Source organism: Sarcophilus harrisii, chromosome 5 (assembly GCF_902635505.1).
Source record: "Sarcophilus harrisii chromosome 5, mSarHar1.11, whole genome shotgun sequence".
NCBI classification, from domain to species: Eukaryota; Metazoa; Chordata; class Mammalia; order Dasyuromorphia; family Dasyuridae; genus Sarcophilus; species Sarcophilus harrisii.
The window spans coordinates 13369789-13381012 of NC_045430.1; the positions used below are offsets into that span (position 1 = coordinate 13369789).

The 11224-nt window shown below is 56.0% G+C and overlaps 1 protein-coding gene across 1 annotated transcript; it reads left to right on the forward strand.

The window, feature by feature from the left end:
• The first annotated feature begins 1564 nt into the window (after window positions 1-1564).
• ANKRD54 (ankyrin repeat domain 54) lies at window positions 1565-10514 on the forward strand. Its single transcript, XM_031937736.1, is given in 10 exon segments — window positions 1565-2269; window positions 2272-2316; window positions 2319-2438; window positions 2769-2816; window positions 4000-4098; window positions 6088-6159; window positions 6588-6635; window positions 6727-6851; window positions 7902-8009; window positions 8917-10514. Coding segments are annotated over 10 exon segments (876 nt in total). The 5' UTR covers window positions 1565-2133; the 3' UTR covers window positions 8992-10514.
• Window positions 10515-11224: the final 710 nt, after the last annotated feature.

The window sequence follows — 11224 nt, forward strand, 5'->3', positions numbered from 1 at the left end:
GATTAGCAGAAGGGGTTTGGTTGGATTTAAAGTTTCCCTGAGTGATGGCCTGAGTGATTGCATGAGTGAAGGGAGTCAAAACTCAGGTTTCTCAGCAAAAGTTCATTCTCTCTTCCCTGCTGAATGGAAATTTTTACTGATTCAGTGTAGGGGAAGGTGCTTTTACTGAAAAAAAAAAAAAAAAAAAAAAAACTCTGAGCCTGAAAGGTTTGTCTCCAATGGTTTCAAAAGAAGTAGGGGAGGAGGAAACAAGCAATTTCGGTTGCTTTGCGGTTTGAAGCTTCTGGCCTTAAATGTCCGGCCCTAGTCTGGTTTATAGGTATTGGTTGCACAGATGTTCATTCTTTGCAGCATGGAGAAAAAAATAAAAAGAGGCTTGTGAAACTAGAAATATTCAAAACTTGGCTCTTTTATTAATGAGGTGATTCGGGCAATTCCAATAGACTTGTGATGGAAAGAGCCATGGCATCCAGAGAGGCTGAATGGGGATCAAAGCAGGAGTATTTTCACTTTTTGTTTGCTTGGGTTTTTTTCCCCTTTGTTTGTTTGTTTTTGCCTTTTGATCTGATTTTTCTTGCACAGCATGAAGACTATGGAAATATGTTTTGAAGAATTGCACATGTTTAATCTGTATCAGATTGTTTTGCTATCTAAGGGAGCGGGGGAGGGGAAAGAGGGAGAAAAAATTGCAACCGAAGAGTTTCCAAAGATGAATGTTGAAAACTGTCTTTGCAGGTGTTGAGGTCCAGAAGGGGGGACCCCAAAAGTCCCAGACCTGTGTTGCGAGGTGTCTCAAGCTTGAACCCATCTCCTAGTCAAGGAGCAAAGATTTGATTAAAAGCAACGTGATGGCTGAATTCTAAGCAAATTCAGTAAAGGGACCGTCAATCATGGATATATAATGTTAATTCTATAGCTCCAGGATAGGGCTGGGAAGTTAATCTCCTAGCGAATGAAGGGTGGGCTTCAGATAAGCTTGGGTGTGCTCAGTTTCCTGAGACAGATTCCAAAGCCGGAAGACCCAGGCCTCATTAGAACAGGCCCCCGAAGTCCGGGGACCCCCAAATCACGCCACATCGCATGTATTTGAGAAAATGAAATACTATTAAAAATGCAAACATCGCATAATTGGGAAAAATGCAAAATAGTCTGAGAATGGATGACGTGGCAGAATTTAATTGCCTCGGTAAGTCAGAACCAAAAACATGTCGGGAGGGTGAGGGGTGCGCTGAGAAGGTGCTATTGTTGCTTTCATTTTGTGGTTGAGGAAACTGAGGCAGAGGCACAGGGACGTAAGGAGGCTCGCCCTGCTGGGGAGCGTCTGAGACTGGATTTGAACGGGAAAGAACGACATAATTAATATTGTATTATGTATTTACATTTAATAGGCATAAACTCTTATTCCACTGAGCGCGTAAAGCGCCCCGCCCGCAGAGGACGCCTCCGGTCTTCCTCACCCCACGCAAACGAAATTTTAACCCCTCAAAGTCCCCCGCCTTTTTTTTCCTTCTTCTTTTTTTTTTATTTAATAGCCTCCCCGCCTTCTTTTCAAGCGCATGCGCTCTGAAGCCTCCCGTCTCACCCGCCCCCCCCCACGAGGATCCAGTGGCGACTCTTTCCCACGAGCGGGAGCTTAGTCCGCAAGCTCCAAAAAATACCCCCAAACCCTGTCAGACTTAAAGTTGCCCCGTTCTACTTCTGTTTCCTTTTGCTACTGCTGCGGGCTTCTTGTAGCGACTGACTAAGGCTTAAGGGTCTCAATTCCAACTTTAACACGGTGGGAGGGTGGTCCCAAACGAGGCGATTTGATTGGCCATGGAGGGGGCGGGGCAGGAATAGTGGAACGCCGGGTTATCTGATTGGACTGTGGCTCTGTCTGTCGGATTCCTACGACCAATGCTCGTTCCTAACGCCAGCCTCGGCTTCATTGGTTTGGTCGCTCAGCGATGACAGGCTGATTGGTCCAAAAGACTGTTCGTCCGCCCCCGTAGAACCTCGCGCAGAGGGCCTCTCCCCGGCCTAGCCCCTGTCGGTGGGGCCGACTGTGGGGGAGCAGGCTGACGTGACGTCGGCCCTGACGCTACGGCGGCGGCGGCGGCGGCGGCGGCGGGTCCCGGGGTCGGCGCGGTTGCCATGGCATCCTCGGGCGGGGGCCCCGGGGTCGGCACCGAGGCCGGGGGGTGGGAGCCGCGGGCCGAGGGCGGCGCGGGGCCCGAGGCCAGCTTCTCGTTCGGCGGGTTCGCCGCGGTGCTGGGCGGCCTGGGCCCGGCCGTCCGGCGCCGCCCGCGCCGCTGCGCCTCCTGCACGAGCTGTGGCAGCGGACCCCGGCCCGGATCCCGGCCCCGGAAACGAACGGAGCGGCAAGCTGCGGCCGGGCCGCCTGCAGCGGGCAGCCTGGCCGCATCGGCGCCTGGGGCCCACGGGCCGGGAGGTACACGGTGAGCTGGGCGGGGAGGAGCGCGGGAGCCGGGAGGGGGAGGAGCCTCGGGGACCGCCTGGGGAGGAGGGAGGAGCCTCGGGGACCGCCGGGGGAGGGGAGGAGCCTCGGGACCGCTGGGGAGGAGCCTGGGGACCGGTGGGGGAGGAGGGGGAGGAGCCTCGGGGACCGCTGGGGAGGGGGAGGAGCCTCGGGGACCGCGGGGGAGGGGAGGAGCCCTGGGGACCGCCGGGGGAGGGAGCCTCGGGGACCGCCGGGGAGGGGGGCGGCGGAGGGGCCTGGCTTCTGCCCCCCCGGCTTCACGCCCGTCCTCCGCCCTTCTCCTCCACAGCGCTGAAAAGGCTGCGGGAAGCTGCCAACGCCAATGACTTAGAAACAGGTGAGTCCTCTTCTCTGGGCCGCTAGCGGAGGCAGCAGGGCCCGAGTTCGGGTCCTGCCTGGGACCCCTAGCGCTCCCTAGCTGGGAGCCCTGCGCGAGCTGTTTAACCCCAGCTTCCCGTGACCCGCGGAGGGTCACGGAAGATCCTCACAGCCGGGGCTGCCATAGTTGTGTCTTACGCAGCCTCAGACTGCACCGAGGGGCCGGAGGACAGCGTTGCTCTTGTTGACCTCTGCCCTGGCCAGACTCTTTGTGCTCCATTTAGGCACCACGTTTTACACAGGAGATACTGACAGTCAGAGTATGTGCCAGAGTCCAGACTTGTCCCTAGGAAGACGAGGGCCCAGAGGCGGGTTCCCGCCCTCCAAGAGCGTGTCCTGCACCACTCCAACGTGGGGTTGGGACTGACTGGATGGACTCCAGGTAGCTCTCGTAGTAACCAGAGGCAGCAAAGTGCTTTATCTGTATGCTCTCCCTTGGCGTGAACAGCCCCATTTGACGGAGGCCGAGAAAGGTTCAATGGCAGTCACTGCCATCACAAAGCTAGTAAGAGCCTGGGCATGATCTGAACGCGGGTCTTTCTGGCTTCAAGGCTGGGCTCTGTCCCTGGCGCTGCCTGAGGGAGCACGAGCATGGGCCTAGTCAGAACAGGTCTGGGCGGAGCGTTAAAGGGAGCTCCGGATTTCCAAGCAAGCTGGAGATGTTCTGGATGGGGAAGGTTCTTGAATTTGTTAACGGAAGAACTAAGCTCCTTTAGGTGGGAGGCAAGAGGCGGAGGGGAGACCCGCCTGACGCCCCTTTGGGAGTTTGGGATGGGCGGAGGTTGTGTTAGCGCTAAGCAGGAGGCTGCCCCGGCGGGCCTGGGCTGCCCCAGGACATGGGGGGCTCTCTCAGCTGCATGCGCAGACCCAGTCTGGGGCTGGCCCGTGGAGCGCTGCCGCCCGTCTGCGGCATCGGCGCCTGTCTCGGTGCCCATCTCTTCTCATCTCTTCCTTGGTGATTCGAGCCAAATTTCCTGGGGGCTGCTGGAGCCGTGTCCAGGCCCCTGCTCTGCAGCCTGTGTTAGGCTGGCTCAGAGTTCCCAGAATGGAGGGTCCTTGTTCTTTAAGGCCAGCTTGCAGGAAGGGACTCCTTCGTCCTCGCTAACACGCCCTCCCCTCTTCTCTGCCCTTGGCGGTGTCAGTGCAGCAGCTGCTGGAGGACGGGGCGGATCCATGCACAGCGGATGACAAAGGTCGCACAGCCCTGCACTTCGCGTCCTGCAATGGCAACGACCAGATCGGTGAGTCTACAGAGGGGTCTGGGAGCGAGTTTCCTGCAGAAGGGAGTTGGTGGGCACGCAAGCAAAACTTGGGATTTTGGATTCCTGGAACGGTGCTCGTCCTACTAGGAGATGCCGCTGATCATTGGAAAATTAGATCAGTCAGTTTGTGAATTGGACCCAGGCCATGTGCCAGAGACTCTCAGGGTCTCGCTAGTCTTGGCTTTGTCACTAATTCCCCTGTCACTTTGAGCCAGTCCCTTAACCACTCTGTGCCTCAGTTTCCCCTTCTGTGAACTGAATTGTACTTAAGGGGTGACTGAGGCTTCTTCCCACCTGACTATGCTGAATCTTTCCCCCCCCATCCCGGCACATCAGAGAGGGGGGTGGCAGAAGTGGTTTGCCAAGAGCACAGCAGGGAAGTGTCCCTCACCTGGAGTTAATTCTTTTTTTTTTTTTTTTTTTTTTAAAGAAGATAACAATCAATTTTTATTATATAATTGAAAATATTTTGTACAAACAAAATTAATGAAATTAAAATTAGAAGAGAAACAAAATCAGAAGAGAAAAAAAAAGAAATTTTAAAAATTCTGATTTCTCTTTAAAAAAAAAAATGCCCCATTTCCAAAGATATGTAAGGAACTGATTAAGATTGTAAAAGAGCATTAAAACATTTCCCAATTGATAAGTAATATTAGCAAAAAAGGAAAAAATATTTTTTCTTTTTTTTTTTCTAAATTTTTTTATTATAATAACTTTTAATTGACAGAACCCATGCCAGGGTAAGTTTTTTACAACATTATCCCTTGCACTCACTTCTGTTCCGATTTTTTCCTCCCACCCTCTACCCCCTCCCCTAGATGGCAAGCAGTCCTATATATGTTGAATATGTCGTAGTATATCCTAGATACAATGTATGTGTGCAGAACCGAACAGTTCTCTTGTTGCTCAGGGAGAATTGGATTCAGACAGTAAAAATAACCCGGGAAGAAAAACAAAAATGCAAACAGTTTACATTCATTTCCCAGTGTTTTTTCTTTGGGTGTAGCTGCTTCTGTCCATCATTGATCAATTGAATCTGAATTAGGTCTCTTTGTCAAAGAATGGAGTTAATTCTTAAAGCCAATGGTCTCCTCATCCTTGCTCAGTTCACCCCAAACTCTGTATTGGGCTTTGAAGTGCCTGGCTAGCCCCATCATTGTTGTCATTTCCCCCCCCCTCCCCCCACCACCTCCTCTGAGAGAGGCTCCCACCTTATTCTCCATCTTGGAGTTTCTCCCTTGACTCTCCATGGCCAGGATAGGATGCTTGTTGAAGGGGCTCTCACACCTGGGGTCCCCATATATTTTCAAGGTAGCCCGAGGGAGAGAGCACAAGTGCTGAGCCATTTTCTTCTCCCCCCACCCCCTGATGAAATGCTGTTTCCATTTTTCAAAAGAGTTTATAGAATATCAAACAGGTGAGAGCTTCTTCTATATTTTGTGTACCAGAGAGAGCCAGAACCACCCTTTAGTCATCAGAATGCCCCTTAACCAGGTCCTTCTTGTACTGAAACCTCCTGTGTGCCAACTGCTTCTGGACTCTTGTCAGAGGATGTTCTCTGGACATCGCAGACGCCTCCCTCGGGGCTCCCTTTTTGCTCCCTGAATGGTCCTTCACTTGGGAGCTGGATGGTGGCTGGGGAAATGGGGAGCCCTTGGATCTCAGGCTGGATCATCTCTGGAATTAGAATTTGGGGGGTTTCTGCCTGAATTAAGCGGGTGAATTGATTAGCTATAGAATTCAGGAAGGGTCGACCTAAGAAGCTCTTTCCGAGGTTCTTGTGTACTTGAGGCAGCAGGCTCAAGGGAAGTGACTTTTAGGGGGTTCCTGAGCTGGGATTACAATAGCTCCAATGCACCCCTTTGCTGCTCTAGAAGGTGGGCATCCCTGCCCATGTGGTGGGAGGAGGAGGCCGGGGCAGGAGGGGCTCTGCTCCTTGAACTTCCTTTGGGGGCTTCCTCTTTGCAGTGCAGCTGCTCCTGGACCACGGTGCTGATCCCAACCAGCGTGATGGGCTGGGGAACACGCCTCTGCATTTGGGTATGTGCCATGACCAGGAGACTGTGAGAAGCCGCCGTGTCTGCCTTCATCCTGGCCCCCAGCGCTCTCTTGGTGGTACTTAGGGTTCCTCCGAGCCCCAGCAGAATAGCTGCCAAGGAGGAGAGTGCCTTCTGACCCCATCTCTGGCGCTGAGAGAGGAGAATCCCCGCCCCCACCCTCAGCTCAGATCGGCTTCTTCGGCAAAGAAAGTCCCTAAACCCCCTTCTCTCCCTCCCCTGCTAGTGAGAAATGCCCCAGAGAGACTTTTCTTCCCTCCCCCCTCAAGCCACTGCCCTTCCAAGGGATGGTTAGGTTGAGTCTGAATGGGCCTGGCTGGGTAGTGATCGAAGGCCTGGGCTCTGCACGCCCAGAAAGGGGAGGCCCTTTCATCTGGTGCTTTCCTGATGTGTCCCATGTCTCCCCCACAGCTGCCTGCACCAACCATGTGCCCGTCATCACCACGCTGCTCCGAGGAGGTAAAGTCTTGGCAAATCTCCCTAACTCCTGCCCCCACTTTTCCCCAGCCCCACCCCCACTCACATCCCTCATTCTCTCTTCCTTTCCCAGGGGCCCGGGTGGACGCCCTGGACCGGGCCGGCAGGACCCCCTTGCACCTTGCCAAGTCAAAGCTGAACATTCTACAGGAGGGGCAGTCCCAGTGTTTAGAAGCTGTCCGGCTGGAGGTGAAACAGGTGAGGGGAACCCTCGCTCCCACATCGTGCGCCCCCAGCTTAGGGCTGGCCCAGAGCTGAGAGAATGAGGCTTGAGGAGGCGATGAGAAGGAAGCGTTCTGGGAGGACCCTGGGGGTCTGCCGCCCTGGGAGCTCACAGCGAGCCCCCAGAGAGTCGGGAGGCAGATTAGGTTTTTATTCTGTGCTTCGGCATGAAGCCACCATCCTTCATAAACCATGGGCCCCAACCAGGGCTCCCCAGGTTACTGCAGAAACGAAAGGGCATTTGGTCTGGCCCCTGCCCAGGGGGAGGCCCTTCAAGGAGACTTCTCAGTGGGCTGGTGGGGAGAGAGATCTCTTGTCAGGGACGACCCAGGAGTCAAGAGTTTGGGGGTTGGCATGTCGGTGACCAGACAGGGCATTTGGGGGGCATAGGCTCCTCCTCTTAGATAAGGAAGGGGTGACTCCGTGCCAGCCAGAGAGCCCCAGAAGGAGAGAGGCACCATTCTACATGCTCTGGCCTGAGGATACTGTGGAGCATCTCAGAGCCCAGGGCCATTTTACAGATGAGAAACCTGAGAACTGGGGAACCTGAGTCAGGGCCCTGGCCCTTTCTGTGGTGCCTCCTGAGTGCCAGGCAGGATCTCATGTGATCCTACCCACCACCCCTGGCACAACGTGCCTGTGGCACCCTCATTAACTCAGGGTCCCAGCTTTTGGTGGGGCTGAGTCAGGGTAGTAATGTTGGAAGCTGCCCTGGCCTTGGAGATCTCCTGATCCTGCCCAAGGGCATGAGCCCCCCCCCCCCGGGGCACACCTTCTCTGAGGCGGATCCCCTTAAAACAAACTGAGCTGAAGTGGGAAGGGGGTAACCCCGTTTGATGGGGCACAGACTGAAGGCAGAAGAGCTGACTCAGAGGGCCGGAACCCTCACTTCTACTCTGCTTCTCCAGCTAAAAAATGGGGCTGTTGGGAGGCTTGGTGCTGGCACTGGCCCGGGCACTGTGCAGCCACACTGGGTGCAGGCCGCCTCCCAGCCTCCTGTCCTCCCTCCCTCCCCTGTCTCTGTAGATCATCCACATGCTCAGGGAGTACTTGGAGCGTCTGGGACAGCACGAGCAGCGGGATCGGCTGGATGACCTCTGCACCCGCCTGCAGATGACCAGCACCAAAGAGCAGGTGAGTTCCTGGCCGGGTGGCTGGGCACATGCAGGTGTCCGGGCTCAAGTGGGTATCTGGGCACAGGTGGGCGTCGGTTCAGGTGGACACAGGCAGGTATCTGGCTGCTACCCCTGCTTGGGCCCAATAGGAGCCCCTCTGCCAGGACCTGCCCGGGTCTGGCACCGTCCCATGCCCTCAGGCAGGTGTCCTTTTTGCTGACATCTCTAGGTGTGTCTCAAACCAGGAAATGTCACGCTCCGTTACAGTGCACTTTGGGGTCAGCTTCTTTTCCAGGGGTTAGGGCAGTGGTCACTTAGGGCCTGGGCTCCTTCCCCTCCGCCCTGATCCTTTCTGAAGGAGAGCCAGGTTGGTTGTGGGCCACTTGCTCCAAGGGGAAGTCAGGCTCTCCCCCTCCCTAAGAAAGACCTTTTGTCCTGGGCCCCAGGAAAGGCCTGGCAAGGGGCTATATTTCTAGAGAAACCCCAAGGAGCTTTTGGTTTGGCTCCTCCCTGACCTGAGGTGGGCAGAACTGCCCGCAGAGAGCTCTGCTGACTATCTAGTGGGAGGAAGAGGAGGCGGCCGCCCTAGGGGAAGCCCCCCTTTCTTGATGGATGTGTGCCCATGTACTTTGGCCATTAGTTCTTCTGCGCCCTGCAGAGGGGCTTCTCTGGAGGGGCTGAGGCAGCTGGTGTGGGAGGTCGGGGGTCAGGAGGCCTGCCAAGTGCTGGCCCATCCCAGGGCCCCCAGAGCCTGGTGTTAGGGCCAGAGCAGGAGCCGTACTTTGTGGAGAAAGAGGGAGGGCCTTCTGCCCTCTACAGTGGGAGTTGGGTGCACCTGTGTTCTCTGACTTTTCTCCTTGGGTTTTTGCTAGAATTCTTCCCATTTGACCCATGAGGAAGCTTAGAAGTTTGCTTGGTTCTGACAGGTGGACGAGGTGACCGACCTCCTGGCCAGCTTCACGTCGCTCAGCCTGCAGATGCAGAAGCTGGAGAAGAGGTAGCCGCAGAGAAGGCTTCCCCTGCCTCCCCTCCCGGACCTCTGCCAGACCATCCCCAGCTCTGGAAGAAGGGAGGGGCCAGCCTGGCCCGGCCCAGGCCTGCTGGGAAGGATTCATCGGGGTCTCTTCTTCAGAGCCTCCTACATGGAGGCTGTAGCCGCTGCCTCCTTCTTTGACGCCCTCCCGCGCTAATGCTGTTGGCCTTGCCCGGGCAGCAGAGCCCCAGCCTAGGGGTTTCCCAGACCCCCTTCCCCTTCATTATGCCCATGGCTCATCACCCATGGGAGCAGGTGGGCCCGACCCTCCTCCCCCCATCCTCTCCTTGAAGCTGCTGTGAGCAGAGAAGGGGAGTGGGGGGAGCCCTTTTCCAAGCCCGTTTTAGGAAGTGGAAGTCCTGGGGGCAACATCACACCTCCCACCAGAGCTTGGATCTCACCACGGTCCTGGTGAGCTGAGGGAAGGTTTCCTTTTGAGGTGGGAAGTTTTGGGGGGGGGCAGGAGTTTGAGGGGCTGGAATCTGTCTAAGGCGGTTTTGAGAGGTCCCAGTTTGGAACCAGAGCTTGGGACTGGGGCCTCCTCATTGGAGGGCGAGGCAGGAGCCTTTCTAATGCCCCTTGTGGTCAGAGCTGGGGCCTCGAGGGCAGCTGCTGCCTTCTGAGCTGCCTGGGGAGCCATCACTGCCTCGGACCTTCTCACTGGGGTCTCGGCCCCCTGGAGGAAAATAGGCTGGTTGCCTGCGGCTTCTGGTTCTCTTTGGGAGAGGGGGGACAAACTCAAGGCCGTGGATTGCAGACTGGAGGAGTCACGGCTGTGTACAGGGGCCGTGAGGGAGTTGGTCAGGAGATGGAGGGCAGGGAGCTTGCTCTCCTGGTGCCCAAACTTGGCTGGCAGCTCCTGGGGTCCCTGGGGCAGTTGGGGCTGAACTTTGCCCCCATTCTCTCAGCAGCTTCACCCCCCTGCCCAGGCCATGTGGCCAGTACATTGAAGGGGATCAGAGGCAGGGAGCCGCCTGTGGGTGCAAGGCCTTGTGGGCTTCTAACCCCCTCCTGAGCAGTTTCCCAGCCCGCCGGGCAGCCCATGGGCAGTGGAGATGTTCTTAGAGCCACAAGCCAACCACTTAGCGGGTCCTAAAGGCAGCTGGGGCAGCCATTGTGGGTGAGGGTCTGGGGAGGATGGAGGGAGCCTCCTCCAGGCCTTCGCTGTAATGTCCTAGTGAAGTGACCCAGAAAACAAGTTGTGTGTTGTTGGGGTGGGATGTGTGTGTGTATGTGCAGTTTCTTGTTGTTTAATGTATATAGTCAGTGGCCACTGTTGCTCCTCGCTCTCTAGGATGGCGGCCGGCCTGCTGGCCCCGTCACTTCCGCCTCAGGATCCTTAGGGTGCAGGGACAAAGCGGGGATGGTCAGGCCTCTTGCTGCCGTTTTCTTGTGTTGGACTGTTGACCAGGAAGTGGGGGGAGGGTGCCACCGGGCTGGCAGCGTCACCGTGCCCCAGGCTCGGGCTCCCAGCTGTTGGGGGGGACAAGCCAGCGATGGGAAGTCTCATGTGGTGAGAGGAGGGATTCATGATGGTGGGGCAGAGGAAGCGGGGCCATTTACTGGGTCTTGTTCCCTGTGCTGGAGAACAGCGTCCCTGATCCGCGCAGTCGTCCCTTCCGGCTGAAAATGGTCAGCCTCGGTTTTACACAGCCTTCCCCCCCGCCGGTTCTTTCTTGTGTATGTGTTGGAGTCACCCTTATTAAAATTGTAAGCTTTTTCTCCAAGAAGCGTGTTGGCTTCTCACTGGGGCTGACCTGGGTTGGGGGAGCCCGGTTTTTAATGCTTGTGGGACTGGAGGGAATTAGATTGGAAGTTCCCAGACCTTCGGGAGCCTCAGAATGGCCATCAAGGCCAAAGCTTCCTACAGAAGAGGCGGGTTTCCAGAGGCCAGGGGGTGGAGGGTCTCGCCTGAGGTCTCTGCGGGGGGGCTTTCTCCCTAAGGTGGGTTCTAGTTGAGCCCTGAAGAGGAAGAAGTTGGCAGGATTTGGTAGAATTGAGTCCAACTCCCAACAATCAGAAGCACCTCTCCAGCTGCTTGTTAAAGAGACCTCAAGCTAGTCACAAACCCATCTACACAAGTGAGGAGCCACGACCCACATCGCCCTTCTTAGAACCTGGAACACCAGCCCTTCTGCTCGAATGAGATGCACGGGGTTCCTGGCCAACGCTAGAGTTTCAGAAACTTCAAATTGGCCTGG